Source organism: Colossoma macropomum, unplaced genomic scaffold (assembly GCF_904425465.1).
Source record: "Colossoma macropomum unplaced genomic scaffold, Colossoma_macropomum, whole genome shotgun sequence".
Classification (NCBI taxonomy): Eukaryota; Metazoa; Chordata; class Actinopteri; order Characiformes; family Serrasalmidae; genus Colossoma; species Colossoma macropomum.
The window spans coordinates 17,227,618-17,250,100 of record NW_023494795.1 but is presented as its reverse complement, the minus strand read 5'-3'; the positions used below and the strand labels follow the sequence as shown (position 1 = coordinate 17,250,100).

Genomic DNA, 22,483 nt, shown 5'->3' with positions numbered 1-22,483 from the left:
AAAAGCTCAGGCACGTTCTGTGAGCCATTGTCACGAAAGCACTAATAACTGAAACAAATGTTTGTGTAATTTGCCAGAAAAGCTTTAAAAAAGTGAGAAAATGACATTTTGAATACATGTTTGTTTTTTAGAACTTGACTCGCTTGTAAATGACTCCAAAACTGTTGTGCGCATTTTACCAATTTACTCAGAAAAAGGAAAATCCATGGTGGATTTGGATGTTGAAAAGAGTGAAAAGAGGCATAAAACATGCAGCACAAACCAAATGTGCAGAAAAAGGCTGTTCTATCCAAGACGACCCAAAGCAAGGAGCTATTATTAACCAAAATAAAATCTGTGTTTAAAGTTGTTTTTATTTTCTGGCGCCTAGTTCAGCTTCCCAGATCATTCATTTCACAAAACATCTACAAAGCCTTAGTTTCAGCTTGTCCGAAACAACAGACAGTGTCACTGTGCTGTTCTTACTTGAACACAATGCAGTTCGTCACGAAAATGAACGTCAGCGCATGTCCTTTATAATGATCCTCCAAATATGATCTTCAGTTCACTGTTTTTTCCTCTTATTTTTTTTTTTTGGTCATCCATATGACACGAATATCCGTGGAGATATCAAGGTAGAAATTTGGTATTTTATTTGAATTAAATTAAGGTCACAAACCTAAATCAGCATACAATAATATTCATCATTATTATTTTCTTGGTAACAATTTATGAGTACAATATATATTCATATGGGTGTTGATAGAAAAAAGGAGATTTCCTTCATGAGTCCTGAAGATCTTGTAGAAGAGTCCAGCCTCATTTAAATACAGTGTCTTGAGGTAAAACAACTGAGGTTTGTCATAAAGGCATGATTATTAGGACAGAAAAAAACAGCATTACAATATGGATTAATGCAAAAAAAAAACATTTAGATACATAAATAAGATGTAGAGCAAATGTACAAGTATCTGTGGCAATGTCTGAGAACATTTCAGCAGGACTAACAGTTTGTCCAGTTGCTCTATTCTCTTCCTTTCTTTTCTTGGAAACAAAGATGGGAATGAACTTTAGAGCTTTATCTATGCATCCCTGAGGTGTCCCTTGACATCCTGTAGCTTCTCTTTTCCTCCCCTACTTCAGTCCTTCCTTGTTTACCTGCCAATCACATCGGTGACCCATTTACAGCCCATGGTCTCTGTCCACACATAGTGTCTTTCACTTTGTCTCGTTCTTTAAGAAATGCCATAGTTGTTGTAGTAGGCGGCCGTTGCGTCGGCCAGTACGGAGATGAGACTGGTTTCCGAGGTGCTGCTGGGGCAGGTAGATGCCGGCGTTACCTGGATGTGTCCTGTCACGGTCATCCCGCCCTGTTCGGGATGATAGCTGGTGGAGTTCAGGTACTGGTCGAACTCATCACGATCCACCTCTCCCAACAGTTCGGCCTGGCTAAGCTGGTCCAAGCTCTCCAGGTGGCCCTGCTCGGGCGGGGGCGAAAGCTGGCCTAAGTGGCCCTGGAGGCCGTGGTGGACAGGGACCTGAGGGAACGAAGCACTGTAGTATGAGAGTGGAGGAGTGGGAATAAGGGTGGGTCCACTACCTTGGTGGGACATGGGGATGTGGCCCAGATGGGTGCTGCCACAGTGGAGAGATGGCTGATGGGAGTAGTCGGGGTGGTATGGCGGAGGGCTGCTCATGTGAGCTGGTGTGGGGCGCCGATCCTCCGGGCCGGAGCTGGAGGACGAGCAGGAGCTGTTGGTGATGGAGTTGGAGGAGGCGTAGTAGGAAGAGTGCTCGTGGTCCACCGCATCCAGAGGGGACATCTCAGGTGGAGTGGGCAAGCCATAAGGATACGTGTCAAAGTTGTTGCTGGAGTTTGCGGGGTCCCTGAAGACCCTCACGCCGGGCAAAGTTGCACTGGGTGAGGAGAATCCACCGCTGCCACCCACTCCACCTTCATCCTCTTTGTCCATGGGGTGACAGCAACCACGCGGGTCTGACAGAGAGTTCTGGTCAGGGCCCAGGCCAGTCAGCAGGAAGCCAGGGTCCACACGCTTACAGATACGCTTCAGCTGCTTCTTCCGACGGGGACGGTACTTGTAGTTTGGGTAGTCCTGCATGTGCTGCACCCGTAGCCTTTCTGCCTCCTCCACATACGGCCTCTTCTGCGTGGGAGTCAGGGCCTTCCAGGACTTTCCTGTGACACATGGAAAAAAGTTGAAATGTTACACTCTCTCCTTGTAATTATCACACTAGGATTCTATCAACTGGAAAAGATGTGTCAGCACTTGTTTGTGTGTTTTATTCACACTGATTAAAAAATCATATTTTTGTATTGATAATTACCCTTGATAATAAAGACAGATGTAAAGAGCATTTGCAGCTAATAACTTCCTTCAGTGTATTTTTTACCCTGTCAATTGTTCACTAAATCTATAACTTTAAAATAAACATCTAAAAATAAAGCCCAAAAATCAGTTAAAGGAAATGAGTCTGTATTGACTGTATGATATTTTGTTTTGTTTTGTGCTGGTTGTTTTCCAATGTTCTATTTAACTAATATTGTGAATTTTGATTTAGACTTATAATTTACTAATAAAAAGTATATTTTATTCTAATACATATTAGTATTAGCAAAATAGTAATTATTGCTGTGAGAGAAGTAAACTAAATTCATACTAAGAAGGAAAAAACCAAACGTTTATTAGTAATAAACAGACCAGGCAGAAATATACGAAAGAGCTAAATTACATTTTGAAATTCTTTAAAATTAAAAAGCCTTTAATTAAGTAGGTTATTTATTAGTTTTTATTTACTTGATTTTGGCGCACATAATTTCTGTAAGTTCTCTTAGTGATTACTGGCTGGTTCCGCCTGGAAAAGGCAAGTCTTCACCTCACTGTTCCCGCTACCTGACCATAAATATTCATTTTGCCGTTTAGAATTAGGATGAATTATCCACAGATTTCCTTGGAATGACTAAAGCTCACCACAGCTGTCTGAATGAACAGGACCCGCACAGCCGAAGGAGTTTTTCAGCTTTTAATCTGCCAAACTTTTTTCTCTCAGGAAATGTCCCTGACGAAATCTGAAAACTTTTAACTAACATGTGAAGCGCTTTATTAGAGCCTCAGATTTTCAGAATAGAAGTTTATGTTTTAAGCTTTTGAGAATAAATACAAATACGCGTTGTAATAGAGGTATTCTATTGGTTAATAATAATAATAATAATAATAATAAGAAGAAGAAGAAGAAGAAGAAGAAGAAGAAGAAGATGAAGATGATGAAGAAGAATAAACGGTTATTATTATTATTGTTATTATTATTATTAGTAGTATTATTATTAGCATTATTATTAGCATTATTATTAGCATTATTTCAATTCCTGTTATGCTAAATGTAAGCAGGGTAATATTGTATCTGATCGACTATATACACTTATCTCCGGTTTCAAAGCGTTTCTTTAGCATCTTTCTTTGGCTGCTCTACGAACTTTAATTCACACTTTTGCTAAGGATGATAATATGGATAATACAAAGAACAGATGTCTAATAATAATAATAATAATAATAATAATAATAATAATAATAATGAAACGTAGTAGAAAAAAGAAAGAAAGGAAGAAGAAGAAGAAGGAGAGCGTCAGTGTCAGCAGTGTTTTTCTCTCTTACCCAGCATCTTGCTGAGCTCTGCGTTGTGTAGGTCCGGGTTCTGCACCGCCAGCCTCTTGCGCTCATCCTTGGCCCACACCATAAACGCGTTCATGGGTCTGCGGATGCGCGGCTCCGGCGCCCTGTCCGCGGGAGCGCGCTGCCCCACGCGCGCGTCCACGCCGTCTCCGTCTCCCGCGGCGGGACACTCGAAGCTCTCGGGCCACGAGGAGTAAGAGGTGATCAGCGCGGCCATGTGCGCGCTCACGCTGCGGACCGCCAAACTCAGGACTGTGCGTGCGCGTGTCTGGAGCACCTGCGCTCAGGTGCGCTCAACACCTGCGCTAAGACAGAGAATCAAAGCTTAACGGACGAACTTGAGCACGGAGCGCGAAAGAGGAGCGAGAGTGAGCTAAAGAGGAGCTGCTGTGGATGATCGGGAGTTCTTTCTCTTTTCTGGTGTCGGGAGAAGAGACGAAGAGAGAGCGCGCGCGCAAAAGAGAGGAAGGGAGAGCGAGCGAGTCGTCCTCGAAAGCAGTGATTCACTCTTTCCCCGCGTGCTGGGGGGAAGCGCTTTATATGTGAGGAGCAGCTTCCAGCTCGAGGCCCCGCAGGGCTCTCAGCTCCTCCTTGATTGCAACCTGAGACCTGCGACAAAAGAAAAAAAAACAGGAGAGGAAAATATTTCAACACCGCTTACTACAGAGTCACGTCATTAGCCGCTGGTTGCGATTTCATGCCTCGCTATTTTGATTATGGACGCCTAATGACAGACACTATTGTTTCACAGCCACTCTTTCTATTTGCTGCATTAATTTGTTAGCCAAACAAACACTTATTACACAAACAAATTGTTTCTCTCAGTGAATGATTGCTGTTGTCGCAGCATTCAGTATAACCTATGAAACTTGGAGGCAGGTATTTTAAAGACCCTTTTAGGACCTTTAGGGTGATTCTTACACCAAATGTAGTGACCGATGGCCTGAAAAATGGATAACCAAATAATTATTACTGTATAATTCTATAATTATTATAAGTGTTAGATTAGTTTAGATTAATTAGATTATTAGTATTATACACTCTGACTTTTACACCAAAAATGGTGACTAGTGGCCTACATAAACAAAACGGGTACTAAATTGTCACTGGGGTGGCACCCTCAAGGGTACATCTCAGTACCTTTAGTTAGGGAACATAATTGTACCATATTTCAATGCAATTAATCTTTTTAAAGTTGCTTTGACTCCATTTACCCTGTCTGATCTCCAGCCTTTTTATTTTATTGTTCTTTTTTAAAAACATTAGGTTCTGAAAAGTTACAAATACATATCTTTCTCCTAAATAAATAAACAAAAAAACATTTAAGGCACACAGTTGAACCTTAAAATCAACTGTAATTGTAAAATTGTATCTAATAAACTGGAGAAACAAATAATTATGACTGTATAATTATATCATTATTATACTTATTATATGAGTATTTACTTTAGGGCCTTTAGAGTGATTCTTACACTAAACATGGTGACCGATGGCCCAAATGAAGGCTGGATTCACAAATAATCAGGGGCGGCTGGTTTCACCTAGTCTAGCCTACTTTCGTTCTATTTTTTTAAGAGTTGTAGACCTTTGCGCAAGGTCCAGCAAGAGAGTGACGTCACGCGCCCTCCTCACATCAGCGCCTCCATTCATTACACTGTCACGGATGTGACTGTGACTTCATTGAGAGGTGGCTTGAACAGCAGCTTGTTTTTTTTCCCCTTTCACACAGAAACAATTAATGAGTTGTTCTCAAACAGAGACGACTCACGTTGCATAAGGCACAGAGTCTTCTTAGCAACACCTCATCATTTAGGGTTTACGCATATTAAAAGTAGGCCTAACGTAAAATCACTTTCTCCTCGTGCTCTGACCTGGAGCAAAATCTTGGCCTAAGATGATCACAAGCATGTGCTGCAGGGCCTCCGGTGGAGGTGGTTTCCCCGCAGTCAGCAGAGCGGGTCCCTATCAGACAGAGGGTTCCTGTTGACAGAACGTTCCACTGGCGACCGCCCCCATGGAAGCTGTGGGAGAGACAGGAAGAGCTGGGAGAAAACCACAGTCCGGCACGAGAGAGTGTGAGCAGAGCGGCCTCTAACCCTGGTTCTAGAGCAGTGGTTCTCAGTCCTGGACAACCACTGTCCTCCACTGCCTTAGCACACCAAGATAAACTCTGGAAATCATGAGCTGATCAGTTCAGTCAGTTGTGCTGGTGTCCTAAACAGGCTCTGTGCAGAACAGTTCCAAACCCTAATCCTGGAGTATGCCCTGGCCTAGAGTAGTGTGTTCTCTGCTCTAGCAAAAACGCAAAAACATTTTAATTCAGGAAGAGCTTTTTAATTAGCAAATTCCTTCAAAGGGGAGGGATGTTTCAGTGAATTCTTTGTTTTTTCTCTAAAACAGAGAATTCACTGAAATGTGCAGGGCAGGGGGACTCCAGGACCACACTCTTATAAATGATGGTGCCAGAAAAGAATAGTTGCACAAAATCATAGAACCACTTTTGCTTCCCTAAATAACTTTTTAATTGGTGGTTCTTTGAAGAACCATTGTGAATAAGACGCGTAAGTGTGAAGAATCTGATGAAAAAACTCTACATTATGTAAAGGTTTTAAGAAGAATCCTTAAAGAACCAGGAAACCTAAATCTGGGTTTTCTTTCTAATTAGGTTGATCCTGTTCTTGCAGGCAAACAGTAAACATGTACCAAGTTCTCCCTTTGAGTAATGTTTCAATGACTAATAAATGACCGACATATTTCACCATGTTTCTCTCCACCGGTGTAAACTGTACGGTACTGATTTTGGGTAAGGCTTCCGTAAACATTCCCCTGACCAATCACGAGGCTGACGTCTCTCGCCCCGCCCACACAAAACAGCTTCAGAGCCAGAGAAACTCAGCGAGCTAAAGCTAACCTAGCTTAACAAGCTAGACCACCTGTAGCTGCCTGTCGCCCGTTCATTCCTCCCCAAGAACACTGTTCCTTCATTCACGCCTTGCTTCGTCCGTCCATCCGTCTGCACGTCTGTTCCTTCGTGTTTTGTTTCGTCCGTTTGTCCGTCCGTTGTCTTTTTCGTCCAGTTACCCTCACATTAAAGCTGGATAATGATTTTAGTTCTGTGTGAGTGGCGGAGCAGACTGGGAGTGTTGGACAAAAAGCTGTCAATTAAGCTGCTCATAAGCCACGCCCACAGAGTTTTCAGATATGTCTGTTCAGCGGTTTTTGAGACGTGTTTTATTCTATATTATTATTTATTAGATATTTATTATATATCTTACATTTTTCATTCAAGCTTTTCCGAATGTTTAATATAACACAGGTATTAAGTGTTATACAGACATATTTAATGTTTTACTCCGTGGCACCTCAAAAGAAGAACATTTGTATTATGTAAAGGTTCTTCAAGCCTTCAAGTCCCTCACAAAACTCTTTTCAAATATTGTTCTTTAGGAAATCCAAATTGATTTTTCTATAGCAAAGAACCCTTTGTGGAACCTGGAAAACATGTGATTGGGAAGAAATATAGAATATATAGATTTTCAAGATAAATACCACAAACATGCTGTTGATCAAGACATCCTTATCAAATAAAGAAGCTGATGATGTTCTCAAAACAACAGACTGACCATCCCAGAGTCCAGACCTCAATATCACTGAATGTGTTTGGGATTGCTTGGATCATGATAAACAGAAAATGCAATGAACTTCTATGACTAAACTTTGGAGATGTGGAAAAATATCCTGGCAGATTTCCAAGAAAAATAACAGCAAGTTTTCTGAAATGAATAGAAGTATTAAAAGGTAAAGGGTAGATATACTAAATACTGAAACACTGAATATTATATTTAGTTGTTGAGGCTTCTGTGTCGTTTTATTTTTTAATATGGATTTTCTGCTTTTTTTTTTGACATGATGCTGAAAAATGAACCATGTAATTGTTGACTTAATGGCCGCTGTAACTGGAAATTAAATAAATGAAGGGTGGTCTTTGACTTTTGCAGAGTACTGTACCTCAAAACAACGGCCTCAGCCTGCAAGTGATCACAATATCCACCACATGCACATCTGAGGGACTGAACTGTAAATAGATAACAGGCCACAGATAAATGCACCTCCTACAAAGTCCCAAACAGGCAGACCTGTTTGTGATCAACTCAGGTCAAACTCGAGAGGAAAGTAGTTCCAAAACAGCAAACGGCAAAAAGAAGAATTAGTCACACGTGAGGCTGAAATCTCTCAGCACCCAAATCAGCCCACAGACATTCACATACACACCGCCAGACTGTCATTTCTAGGCAGTGGAATGAGAGCAGGAAGTAAAGGGCTGAATTCTGTGGCAAATTTACACAATCTGGGACACCAAGCTCCTCTTCCTGGTCCTGCGGAGGACTGATCTCACATTCTAATAGGCTATGCCCTAAGGGGCTAGACACACTACGCAGACATTGCGCGTAATGCACATCAAGCATCACACTCTTAGAAAAACAGTTCTTTAGCAATTATTCTTCTAGCAATAAAGGTTTTACGACTTGCAACAATAGCAGTGCTCTTTTGAAAGATTCTTAAGAGAACCATGCGCAACAGGTTTCCTGTCATACACTGTAAAAAAGGTCAAACATACCAGAAGTTGATTTAAAGTGTTTTGGGGTTGGATTACATGCACAATATTGCTTTTGTTCGTCTAAAATAAAATTTTCCTTTGCATTGTTTCATTCAAAGTATTTCTCTGAGTTGAATAACACCAGTTCAATTGCTTGTCACTAAAATATTTTTTAGGGTGAAAACCCATTTTTTACAGTGCACCATGCTTGAATGATAGTTGTAGACATTTTGAGTCTTTTACCGCTTCAGATACTTACATACTGCGATTATTCACTTCCAAAATCTCAAATTCAGACTCATCACTCTATAAAACCATACTCCACAATTCAACTGTCCAATGTCAGTGTTCTAGTGTAAATGAAAACTTTGTCTACAAAGCCATTTCCAAAAAGTTGGGATTCTGTGCAAAATGTAAATAAAAACAGAATGCAATCGAATATAGTACAAAGACAACATGTCAGATGTTTTTTTTTGTTTTTGAGAAATATATGCTCATTTTGAGTTTGATGCCAGCAACATATTTTTAAAAAGTTGGGACAGGAGCAACAAACAGACCTAAAACCTGCTAAAACATGGTCCTGTCCCAAACGTTTTGAAATGTGTTGCTGGCACTAAATACAAAATGGGCATATATTTTTCAAAAAGCAAACTTAGATTCAAAATTTAATATGTTGTCTTTGTACCGTTTTCAATTAAATATACGGTTTAAATGATTTGCACATCAATGCATTCTGGATTTATTTACATTTTGCACAGTGTACAAACATTTTTGGAAATAGGCTTCTATTTTCTTTTCTCAGTAATGGCTTCTTGATAGATACACACTCTTTTCAGATCCACAGTGCCAAGTTGTCTTCTCACAGTGGAAGGATGGACAGAAACACTTGTGGATTTTTTCAGATCTGAAACAAAAGTGAAGCTTGATTTTCTCCTTTCTGTCAAAGATGAAAGCTTTTACGTACTGTTTATCTGATCTGATGGGGTCTACCAGGTCTGGCAGGGTTACCTCATTTTCTCTGTATCTTTTATATTATTTTTTTAACTCAAGGACACTCCTGTTTTTTCCTTGACTTTCACCTTACACAAGTGGTGTGAGTAAAAAATGACTTATTTTCAGACTCATGGTGAGTTTTTAGTTTGTGGGGTAGCATACCTTACATTTCACACCAGGAAGAAAACCATGACAGAAACAAGATGCAGCACTATTTTAAAAGCACAGAAAACAAGTAAAATATCTTTCAATACAGCACCCGCTTACATTTTTGGCATCGATAAAGTTCAGGCTATTAAATAAGGCCCCAGACCCTTAAATTCTTTCTTGTATATACAATGTATATACAAACATCACGCTTTATACCTATATTTATTTACGCTGGCTATGCAAGTGGATTATCTTATATCTGATCTCAGAAATATCTCCTTTAGTTATTTTAGTTGAAAAAGAAATTGGCAATCACAGTTAAGGTGTGTGTTGGGTAGGTGATTGTGTGAATGTTAGTGTCTTAGTGTTTTAAGGGTAACAATGTGAGTGATACCTTTGGGGAACAGCTTTTGTTGGGAGAACACAGGTCAGTGTTTTTAAGATGGGAAGGATGGAAGGGTTAAAGTGGCAGTAGGGTGCACAAAAGTGTGGACAAACGAAATACTGATAGATTTGATATTATGCTTAGTGTTGCAGGCTTTTGTTTACGTTTCTGTTTAATGTTTCCTGCATTTTTCTTGACACTAAAAAATGAATAAGTTTAGGCCAAGTTGTAACTAAAGTTGCCACAGTTTATAAAAAAAAAATAGTGAAGTACAACCCCATTTCCAAATAAGTTGGGACGGTGTGTAAAATGTAAATAAACATAGAATGCAATGATATGCAAATCATGTGAACCATATTTTTGCAGGAAAATAGAACAAAGACAACTTATCAAATGTGAAACTGAGAAATTTTGATTGCATTTTGAAAAAATCTATGCCCATTTTGAATATGATGCCAATAACACGTTCCAAAAAAGTTGGGACAGGGGCATGTTTACCATCGTGTTTCATCGCCTCTTCTTTTAACAACACTCTGTAAGCGTTTGGGAACTGAGGAGACCAATTGCTGTAGTTTTGAAAGTGAAATGTTTCCCATTCTTGTATGATATAACAGCTCAACAGTTCAGGGCCTCATTTGCAGTATTTTTCATTTCATAATGCGCCAAATGTTATCAGGGGTGACAGGTCTGGACTGCAGGCAGGCCAGTTTAGCACCCGGACTCTTTTAATACAGAGCAATGCTGTTGTAATATATGCAGTATGTGGTTTTACATTGTCTTGCTGAAATAAGCAAGTCCTTCCCTGGATGGCAGCATATGTTGCCAAAACATGTATATATTGTTCAGCATTAATGGTGCCTTCACAGATTTGCACATCACTCATGCCATGTACAATAATGCTCCCCTATACCATCATGAATACTGGCTTTTGAACTGTGTTCTGATAACACGTCTGATGGTCTTTACTCCAGAGGATGCAGTGTCCATAATTTCCAAAAAGAATTTCAAATGTTGATTTGTCAGGCCACAGGACACTTTTCCACTTCCCCTCAGTTCTTTTGAAATGAGCTCGGGCCCAGAGAAGGCGGCAGTGTTTCTGGATCTTGTTTATATATGGTTTTTTTTTGCATTTTAGAGTTTTAACTTGCAGTTGTGGATGCAGCGACGAACTGTGTTCACAGAGTGTTTCTGAGCCCACGCAGTGATTTCCACTAAAGAATCAACTCTGTTTTGAATGCAGTACCGTCTGAGGGCTCAAAGATCTTGGCCAGCAAATTCTGGTTTTTGGCCTTGTCCTTTGCATACAGAGATTTCTCCAGATTCTCTGAATCTTTTATTGTTATTATGTACCATAGATGATGAAAAGCAAAAGTTCTTTGCTATTTTATGTTGAGAAACATTATTCTTGAATTGTTGCACTATTTGATCGTGCAGTCTTTACTTCTGAAAGACTCAGCCTCTCTGGGATGCTTTTTTATACCCAGTCATGTAACTGACCTGTTGCCAATGATGTGCAAATCAAAAATGATTTGCACATCATTGCATTTTGTTTTTATAATTACATTTTGCAGTGTCCCAACTTTTTTGGAAATGGGGTTGTATTATACACCTTTTACAATATTCACACAAGAAAGAATACAAATGTAAGAATGGGGTGTATAGACGTAGGGACAATCAGTGTTGACCCTGATTGGGTCACTGGTAGTGTTAAATCACAAGGAAAATTCAGGCATGAACAGGTTAATGGTCATTTTGATTGGGAAAAGAAAAAGGGTGGTCTCTGACTTTTCCACAGTACTGTAGCTCAGTGAAATTTATAAAAAAGGTCTCTGCCTCACCTCGGATCAGCCAAGTCAGCTAAACGAGTAATTATCCAATTCCAAGAAAGGGGCCTGTGCAAACTTGTTTTAAAGTTATCAGAAAGAACGTAAGATCATGAAAAAAATAATACAACTTGAAGGGAAATGAGATGAGCATTCTGCTGAGCAAATCCAATTATACCAGCTCTATTCAGTTAAAACTCTTCTACATGAAGAGTCTTTTTTGCCTTGAGACTAAATCCAAGCTATTCCTTGTCCTTTAAAATAAAAAAGGAAAACACAGTGAGAAGAGGTGGGATGTTAATACCATTATTCCAGTCACTCAGCTCAGAGATTTCCTCTCTATTTACTCTTCAAGGTTAATATCATTGTCAGAGGCAATGGTGACAAACTGACTAAGCTGTTGCTCTGCTGTGTGTGACAGTCATTATTTTCAGTAATATAAGCGGCACATGCTTCCTTTTCTCTATTTTGTGCTCAGAGACTCCCACTTAAACTGTAAACAAGATTATCTTGTTGGGATTTCTGTTGTCATCTTGAGTGACTCTTTCATACACTGTGTCTTGCATAATTTAGTCTAGCCCTTCGTTATTTACTTCAAAAAACGCCTTTGTCTGGGCTCAGGATAGGCTGTCCATTTGAATGAGTATTAACCAGTGGATGGTATGAATAACCGTTCTAGCTGAAAGCTATGGCTCCCTTGAATTCAATTAAGCTCATAAACTAGGACATCCTCTTGTATAGAGGATAACTGGAGGACCAATATTGACCATTCGGCAAAGTCATCAAGCTTCCACACTGTCTTTGTTACTAGCCATCCTGCACTAAATAAGACTGCAGCTATATTTAGCAGAAAAGACTTTAGACACATGACATATGCTTTGTCAGGTAAGCTATACAATCTCAATGAAAACACTTGTAAGCCGCATGGCACAGTCCGCCAAGGCAAACACTCCACACTGTACCATCAATCCTCCAAAGAGAAAGAAGTTGTGTTTGTTTAGCACTGCTGATGAGGGTCATTTTACAATAGGTATGTTTGAAATTCAAGATCCAGGGCATATTTACAAATTACCAGTTAAAAAAAAACACTGTGACAGGCTTGTCAAAGGGCATATCCGACAGGGAAAAGTCAGTCTATTTTCTTAGTGTATAAATTAGTGTATAAACTGTATAAATGTAAACAGAGCTGACATCTTAAGTTATAGGGACAATATAGACTTTCTACAAAATACCAACAATAGCCTATCCGAATTCATGGCATGTGCATTTCAAATAATTTTGATATTCAAGTTTCCATAAGAGTTAATGAACAGATGAGTTGTGAAAAAATAGCTCTGGCCCAGCGTACGCAGGCTTATTCTTTTAGGTGAACCTACTGAAAAGGAGGAAGCAGAGGAAAACATTTGAAAAAGTGCCGTATTATTAATTGTGATGTTTTTCATGTGAATAACAGATGATGGCTCTTTATATATATGAGCTGTAACTACAGATAACTGGTACAACACTGGATGCTGATGTAGACTCATCTTACATGAGGCATTTTCTCCTCAGTGGACGAGGTGCCAACATGTTAGTTTGTCAAAGACATATTTTCACAGTTTCTGGAGCTAGCTAGAGTGGTTAGCTCTTAATAAAAGCTTAGTGGCGCTTAGTCATCACGTGTTACCCACTGAACGCCTCCACCAAGTGGAAATTTCATGTTAAGGAAAAACCCACTGGAAACAGTAGCATTAGGTTTTCATGTTGTCTGTGTATGCACAAGTTTGACAACATTGCACAAGTGATGTGTGCAAAAAAATGACCTGTTTTAAGACTAACCGTGAGTTTTTAAGGTGTGGGCTACAAAGCCTTACACATTACACCAGGAAGAAGACAACCATGACAGCAAGAAGATGCAGCACTATTTTAAAAGCACAGAAAAACAAAATAACTGCATCGCTGGGTCAAATGTTCGGCATCACTAAAAATGTGACTATCAAACGAGAAGCCAGACTCTATAAATCTTCCTTTATGTATACAGGCATTCTTATAGAAACTTCACACTGAGAAGACAGTGATTTATTTTTCTAGACAAAAGTTTGAAGCGCTTACAGGGCAAAATGTTACGAAATGTGCCTGTGCGTCAATTTACCAGCAGAAACATTCTCACATGCAAATACTTGACTCTTCAGAGGGTTTTTTCCCTGTTTACAGTTTTGATGGTATAATATTCAAACAGACCAGGAATGTACAGAAAAAGCTTGTGAGCATCATTGCTGTTTATTTTAGAGACTTTAAAATTCATGGAGATACCAAAGTATTATGTATAATGCCTTAACTATCAGCTTTCTTCTTTTTCTTGTCCTTTTTGAGTTTCTTTTCCCCAACCACTACTTCTACCTGCTCACCTAACTGTTCACTCCTCTTCCTCTTTTTTTTCTTTGTACTAGAAACCTCAGTGTCCATTACTACTTCTGTTTCTTCACGTTCACTGGCTGAATCTGTAGGTGCGTGAGTAGGCGCATCTTTGTCTTTCCTCTTTTTCTTCTTCTTGTCTGTAGAAAACGCAGCCATATCTCCAGCTGTGTCATCTATAGCTGTCAGGATGCTGCATTCCTCTGCTGCTCGTTTTTTCTTCTTTTTCTTCTTCCTCTCCGAATTACCCTGCTCTGTGTCAACAACCATGTCTGTCAATGGAGGTTCTTTGGCTTCCTTCACCTTTTCCTCATCCTCCTGTCCATCATCCTTCTTGTTCTTCTTCTTCTTCTTTTTCTTCTTGCGCTGTTCTACGTCGCTGGTGCTGGGAGACTCGTCAGTGGATGCAGATGTGGCCGGAGAAAGCGGGTTGCTGCTGGCTGCTGGAGAGGAGGCGGCAGACTGGCCTTTCTTTAATTGAGCCATCCGCTGCGCAAAGTATTCTTGCATGGTCAGTGCGCTGGTCACATGCAGCTCTGGACTGGACGCCCGGTCCTGGTCACTGTCATCCTGTTCTTTCTCCTCCTGAGAATCCGGACCTCTGCTTGCCTACAGAAACCAAGACAGATAGAAGTTTAATCAGTGAAACAAACGTTTGATCAACAATTCTGTGCAAAAGTCAGAGACCACACTTATTTAATTCACAGTCAGAACGGTCACCAAGTGCAAGTTATTCATTTTTCAGGAGATACTTCTGAGGAGATTAGATGAGAAAATCCTTTTAAACAAGAAAGGAAAATGATAGCTCAAGAATATGGGTCTGAAAGGATGCCCTGCTTGTTACTGAGTAAAGGAAATCAGAAAAAAAAGATTTCTTTAAAAAACTGGAAGTCTCTCAAAAAGAGTGGAAGCTGTAGTACAAGGCAAAGTGTGGACACACTAAATGAATGACATTTATTTGCTGAGGCTCCTGTGCAACTGTCTGTTAAATATGTTTATCTATTTTTTTCCTTGATGTTGGAAAATGAATAACTAGCACTGAATGACTGTTTTGACTGGAAATTAAATAGAGTTTTGACATTCGCACTGTACTATACAAACCAAAACGTCTATTTTGGAAAAACAACCACAATCCGAGGCTATATCCGGAGAGAGTCCACATGCGCGGGAGAGCAGCGTTCAAAATAATGTTTGTTGTTCAAAATACATCAAACTAGACAACCGAAGAAAGACATGACAGTTAGCAACGAGATTAACCTGCCTTATACACACCCACAGCCTACCACTCCCAAAGTACACGTACCACTATAAAGGCCAACATGTTTTCTTTCTTTATAAGACCTGAAGCCATTAAATTGGAATTTAAATGTTATAAATTATTCCTTATTAAATATTGAATCTCACTAGTCAACAGTAGGTTTAAAAAGGTTTGTAGACACCTGTTCATTCAACCATTTCTTCAGAAATCAAGTGTAACCACCTCTACTACACTAAGAAGACTTTACACCGTTTGAATACTGCTGTGAGGATTTTATTGCACTTATACAAGAGCAGTAGTGAAGTCAGGTACTGATGTTGAATGATTAGTTCTGAAATCACAAATAGTGTCAAGATGCCTGTAACACCATGTCCTTCACCATGTGACAGTTCTTTACACTTACCAATTTTATTTTCACACATGACAGTTTTTTACATGAAAAAATACATTTTCCTTGTTGGTTCAAGTGCAACAAAAGAGGAATTAAAAGACCCAAGAGATCTGCCTCTTAGCTTAAGCCAACACTTTTTTTTTTTTAAGCAATAACTGACGGAATGAATAGGTCCAAAAATATACCAATATATGGACTAAATGTTATGCTAAACGTATGAAAGTGTAGAGACTGTTTGTTGCTGTGGCACAAAATGTCTCTCTTTTAATTAACTGCATTACTTTATTTTTCTTAATTGTATTACTTTATCTTTCCGCTTTTGAAACAGTTTGTATCTCCTTTAAATATGATTTACTTAAGGTTTATTTGGGTTTTAAGCACACTGAGCTGAATTTAACACTTTGGCACAAACATCCACATTATACAGGTGTGCACACGGTTGAACCTATGCTTTAGAAGAAATCTGACTGATGAGCATGCGTCAGCATTTGAGTGGAGCAGGCGAACGCACAGTGATCCATGGAGCGCAAACTCCTGCCCAATCACAGCAGACCACAAGAGAGTAGACGGCGACTATGTTGAAAAGACCACAGAGGCGCACTTTAATCTAAAGTGAACCCAGCCAGCACTTAGTCACTGCAGCACCTCCGCCCCATTCATCTTCATTTCGCTAATGGGCTGCTCAATGCATAATGATTTGGGGTGAAGAATACCCACTCTGAAGCCTGTGCTAAACAACGGCAGAGCTCTACATTATGTCACAGGCAGCCATGAAAATGGCATTTTTCAAAAGTCCCATCAAGGGACTTATAAAATAAAAGGTTGTTTGTGTGTTTCTTCTGGAAATGTCACAGTGTAACAAATGGAAACACCTTTCCATGCCTCACTCAATCTTATTGACTAGCACCGCTACACAGACTGCTGTAGCAGTTTACATCACAAATTTCAATGTATAACACACTGTACATCTCAATATTGGGATGCATGACTGGAACTGGCCAAGACATGTGACTGGCAAACATGTGACTGGCAACTGGTCAATTTATTATTTTTATTCTGGCCATTCAGTGTTGCAATCTTATGACGTAATGAACATGAGCAGGCGAGTGAACTCGTATTGAACCTTATGTGCTGCTGCAAAACCTATACCAAAATGTTACTCATGTAACTCATTCTGCTAAATAACCAGCTGCCTCTTTCAATGAAGCACTTTATTTGATTCATGTTATGTACCAACATTTTTCATTCAAGAGTTTAAAATGCCAGTTAAAGAGCAAATATTATTAATAAATATTATATTTAGGCTTTTGGCTAAAAGAAAGTATTGGAAACTTTGACAACAAAAGTGGCTAATAAAAAGCACCCATCTACATTTTTTTTTTTTTTATGAAGGAATCAGAATCCTTCATGAAAAATTCATAATATGGGCATCTCTAACTAAAAGGTTCTTTAAGGGAACCAAAAGAGGTTCTTCTACAGTACTGTGCAAAAGTCAGGTCAGATTCCTGTCAAAACTGCCTTTAAGTAAAAGTATATAAATTCAGTGTCAGGAAAACCACATTTAACAGAAAATGACACAAAAACCTCCAACTCTAAGTATAACAACATCTACTGGTGTTTATTTTGTCCACGCTTTGCTTTTGCGCTCTCGTCCTTCCAATCTTAAAACCAATGAGCTGCATCTGTGTCCTCCCAACAAAAGCTGTTCCCAAAGCTGTCGCTAACATTACATTCCCCTTCAAAACAGACACTAACACTCACACAAGCTACTACCCAAACACACCATCTCTTTCTCACAGACATCTGAAATGGCTAAGGGAGATAATACTGAGGAGATTACATAAAAGATAATCCACGTGAATAAAGAAGGGGAAAGTCAAAGGAAAATAAGCAGAAAAACAGTTTCTAAAACTGGTGTGGAAAAAAATATTAAAAAGATATGTAGAACAATCCTAACAACCTTGCAACATCTGGTACTCAGATAAACAGTACTTAAAGCTGTCATCTTTGAGCGGTAGAAGAAAATCAAGCTCCACTCTTGTTTCAGGTTTGGAAAAACACAAATGTTTCTGTCCATCCTTCCACTGTGACAAGACAGCTCAGTGATGTGGGTCTGAAAGGATGTGTAGCTGTTAAGAAGCCATTGCTGTGAAAAACTAGACATCTGAGATCTGAAGTAAGGTTTTACAGGCTGAGGAGCCTTAATTTACTAAAGTAAATAAAAACCAACTTCTAAACACAACTGCCAATTTCTTTGGGAAAACAAATGAAAACAAGTCTCCTAGAAAGAATGGACACTAACAAAAGGTAAAGAGCAAAAAATGCATAACTTGTGTTAAATGGCCATTTGGACTATAATATAAATAAATGAAAGGGTGGTCTCTGACTTTTGTACAGTACTGTATGGCATTGCCCTACAAAATGCTTTTTGTCATCTTTATTTTTAAGCATGTTTGTGAGGAATTTATGTTAAACAAAGCTTAATCTGCTGGCCTATTATGAATGTGACCATACTAGCAGACACACGAAATGCCTGTATTACTTGATTCAACATAATCTTTGTGCTGAATACTCGAGTCATCTCCATTAAAAGCTGCTGCTTCAGATCTTGCCTGGAAAGTCATCCAGTTGCAAGGCCTGGAACTGGAGAACTGCAGATGTAGGCTCATTAAAAGAAAACTTTCCCACTTTTTCTCCAGAAAAAAAAATCTATAATTCCCAGTTCCTGCACAATAGCATTCCCTCTGGTTTGGTCAGTGGCAGAGGGTGTAGAAGTGATAGGCTAGGCAGGCAGCATGTAGCTGGGGCTTAGTGGAACGTCTGGGGGGCATTTTAGGAGTGAACTGTGAAATTACTCTCAGGAGGGGAAAAAGAGGGAGAGGGAAGAGATGAAGAGAGATGGAGTGAGCAGGGAAATCCTCTTCATCAGAGCCGCAGTGATGTGCTTCGTGTGTGTGGTTGCGCGTTGGGGTTCGCCTGGGGACCTCCATTAGCCTTATCTCTCTAATGTGGTGAGTGGAGTGCTGTTGGTAGCGCTCCTTCAGCATTGCTGAGCAGGGACCAGCTTGTGCCCCACACACACACACACACACACACACACACACACACAGGACCGTCGCACAAACAAACAAAAGTGCAAACGTGCAGTCACGCTGACACACAGACGGTGTAAGACCCCCTTACATGACTGTGCTCAAGTGACTAAGAGGTCCCCATTGACAAACAAACAACAAGAATGTTCCATAGAGCCCATCTGCCTTTCACTTCTACTCACTGTCCACTCCGTCCTCTCCTTCTGTTCCTTCTCTCCATTTCTCCTCCCTGTCTCTCTTTCACGTTCCTCCTGGCAGCAGGGGAGGCCCCAGGAAGAGGATACGTTCCCTGCTGCCGTGTGCGGGGCTCAGATAAGGCCCCAGCAGCACAGGCCACCGGCTCTTTCCTGCTCGCCGATCCCCAGACACAGGTCTTTCAGGGGGTCGGGAGGGGGACCAAAGCAGCAGCTCTGGGACTTGGGACAGACAAGGCGGAGGAACGAAGGGACATTTTAAAGACCGAAAACAGGACCATGCTGACATGCAGCAGCAGAAGGAACTGAATGCTATTATGATGAAATGCAACTGGCTGCAGTTATAAAAATAAATAAATAAAATTGGTAGTACAGTACTCCGTAATTTGCTGCTGAAAACGGCAACAAATTTCTCCAACACCATGCTATGTCACACCGTCTCCCTAATTTATGAAAGAGAAGCAATATTCCTCGCTGCATAAAGACTATGCTAGTTTAGCATTGCGAATGCAGCGTCAGCAATGAGAACTTCCAGTGTCCAGGGACTAAAGACTGCATATGGCGGGGAACTAGCGCAACGATACGGTGCTATATTTAAGAGTATCACCAGGTAGAGAGATAGAGAGAGAGAGAGAGAGAGAGAGAGAGAGAGAGAGAGAGAGAGAGAGAGATTCCTCATACTTTAAATGAGGATGGAGCTGGATATAGTATATTATCTTCACCAAAATAAATACATATAAATAAATATGAATAAAACAAATCACAGAAACTAACAGGAAGATGCCAATGTAAACACTGAAGTAAAAACAGTAACATTTTTAAACAGGGTGAGTATCTTCTTTATAAGGGGTATACTGTATAAGCATTCTCTTCATACATTCCTCTCATCTGCTGCTTTTTATATACAGAATACTTTCTGACCACAATTATTAAAAAAGGTCCACGTCCTATATTTTTCTTGTATTTTATTTTTACCCCTAAGGTCCACTTATGATCAATCATACATTTACATACCGAAAACAGCCACCTTTTTTTACCTGACCATTTTTCAACATCTTGCTCCCACACAGAATTAAACAATGTTTTTCCTACTGAGTTTTTAAGACTGATCTGTGTAAATAACCTCTGTTCTGACTGCTGAAACACTATAACTTTGAGCTAAACTGCTGTAACCTGAATAGGTGGAGATATGAAAATGCATTGGATTTCGTGACCTCACAAAAACAATCAATTCAAAATGGGCCATTTCTGCAGCTTAGTTTCCATATACAGACTGTAGGGACCAGGGAGTGAACATTATTTTGAAATTTGTCCATGACATGGGACCTTTAAGCTGACTACAAATGCGCATTTGCATCCATTGGGTTGAGGCAAATGCATATAGATAAAAGAAAACAGAAAGAGAATGACACATCGCAGGTTTTTGGCATTTTTCCAATTTTCTCTCCAAACTGGCCATGTCCAGCCTATTAGTTAGATCCCCCAAATCGAATGATACTACCAGCACTAGGAGGGTGAAGGCCAGCACAAGCTTCCTCCAACTCATGTGAAGCCAGCTGCTAACTACCATGGGTAAGACTGTCCTACCCAATCAGACACAGCGAGGCCAGCATGTCTGCCGCTGAAGCAGTAGATTTACTCACAGTAGATATCCTCACCCCACTTTATTCTGCGGCTGAAATACTGACTGTCCGATTAATCATCAACTATGTGAAAAATAAAGATGGATGTCAGCACTAACGTCCTCTGAGGGTTCCGAGTTATACTAGCCGCATGCTAAACAAACCTGGACCGGGCCCATTACAGGCACTGGCCGATAGCTAATATCGGGCCAATATCGGGTGCGAGCGTGTTCTCATTGTCCTGCCACGATTATAAATTTGGCGGTGGCCTGGGCGTATGGATTGGGTGCAAGATTACCCAGCTGCCCCTCCCTGATGAGGAGAGGGGGGCAGCCGAACCATCCTTCATACCACTCATGTGGGTGGACAGCAAAACAGGTGGCTCCCACGCAATACTGTGCTCTGCCTGGTTTAATTGGGACCTTAACATCTGATATTACAAGATACTAAATGACCCTGAAATTACCAGACGGAGAAAACCAACAGACTCAATTACCCTACCTAATTTTGTACACTGCTGTACTTCTGCTTCCTCAGAGGAATCAAAGTCATAGACACCTTTAATCAGAATATGCATTTTCTATAAGCCATGTAAAATGGCTATCCTTATGAAAAGGAGTTAAATGAAGGATATGGAAGATCAGAATAATGGACGAGCTCTCTAGGGTACCGTCCAACAATGGTAAGGATAATGCATGGAAAGTGATTCCGCTTTACATTAAATGACACGACAGTATAACAAGAAGCACAATGTGGGTCTCGATTCAGCAACACTGATTTGCCACATCACTTTCATGGCTTAAATAAAAATAAGATTAAGAAAAAAAATTGTTTCACAAAAAGAAGAACTACACTTACTGTTCGAAAGAACGCATAAAAGGCTGTTTAGCACCCATTGAACCACAGAGGTCTGGAGCTAGTAAGTAAAGAAGGAGGAAAACATGAACATAAAGCTCAGGTGGCGCGTCTGTGAGGCAGGCCTCCGCAGAAGCTGTGTGCATTACTTATCACAAGAAACAAATGGCGACAACACTCTGCATAGGGCATCATCGCTAAACTCTGCTTGCTTTACATTGTAAAGTGCTTGCCTTTCCGTGCCCCCCGAGGAGCTGATGTGTCAGCCCCAAGATGGAGGAGGCGCCGTTTACTCTCCACACCGGCTGTGATTTATTCGATTAAAAAGGGCAGTGATTAAACATGAGCCGGGGCCTCCGCAACAGCGGCAGCTCAGAGGAGCGGCAGGCAGTTAGCTTCCTCCGCTGTGCTGTAATCACCCTGCCAGGGCAGTCCTGCCCGGGCCTGCAGCAACCGCGCCACACGGCCATTTCTTTTACCGTGCGCCTCCTCCCCCTCTCTTCTACTTCAACAGCACTAATCTGTACGTGTCAGCAGGCTGGCACAGCCAGACAGCCACAGAGTGAGCTACTGAAGGTAGGGGGGTGGGTAAGGGGAGAGGAGGGAAGAGGAGGGCAGGGCGGTTGTCACTTTGGCCCGTTTCTCTATTATTCCGTGGCGGCAGCAACAGTGCCCTGTCAACAGCGCGAGGGAGGCCGCGCTTTTGTTTGAGGCAATTAGATGTTATCGGATAGCGAATTAAGGCTCCCTGACTTCAAACAAAACATGCTTTTTGAGTGTAAGTGGTTGGTTACCGCATTACAGCACAAGCTAAACACGCCAGATCACATGGTCGTGCAAATTTACTTTACCGCCCACTCATAAGCCCACAACACCGCATTATGCTCTCAGACTGATTGGTCATCAATTTTTTTTCCAGGCCAGATAATGACAATTACATGGTAGCCTGTATTTACACAATATAAAATAAATAGGTCTGCAAAAAAAAAAAGAAAAAAGAAAAAAAAAGACGCTAGCAAGAAATTGCTGCCGATACAGCATGCCTGCACAATGCAACACTG

At 40.5% G+C, this 22,483-nt stretch overlaps 2 protein-coding genes across 2 annotated transcripts in view; both read right to left on the bottom strand.

Moving 5' to 3' along the window:
• Nucleotides 1-335: 335 nt before the first annotated feature.
• Nucleotides 336-4,178, bottom strand: sox7 (SRY-box transcription factor 7). Its single transcript, XM_036581666.1, has 2 exons — nucleotides 3,651-4,178; nucleotides 336-2,176 (listed from the first exon to the last, which is right to left on the bottom strand). The coding sequence occupies exons 1-2, from the start codon at nucleotides 3,883-3,885 to the stop codon at nucleotides 1,215-1,217; spliced, it is 1,197 nt and encodes a 398-aa protein (XP_036437559.1). The 5' UTR covers nucleotides 3,886-4,178; the 3' UTR covers nucleotides 336-1,214.
• A 9,678-nt stretch (nucleotides 4,179-13,856) lies between these two features.
• The window catches only part of pinx1 (PIN2 (TERF1) interacting telomerase inhibitor 1), a 28,852-nt gene continuing 20,225 nt past the window's right edge, over nucleotides 13,857-22,483 (bottom strand). Inside the window, exon 7 of the mRNA XM_036581665.1 lies at nucleotides 13,857-14,619. Coding sequence (XP_036437558.1) covers nucleotides 13,930-14,619 — 690 coding nt within the window. The 3' untranslated portion in view covers nucleotides 13,857-13,929. The remainder of the gene's footprint in view (nucleotides 14,620-22,483) is intronic.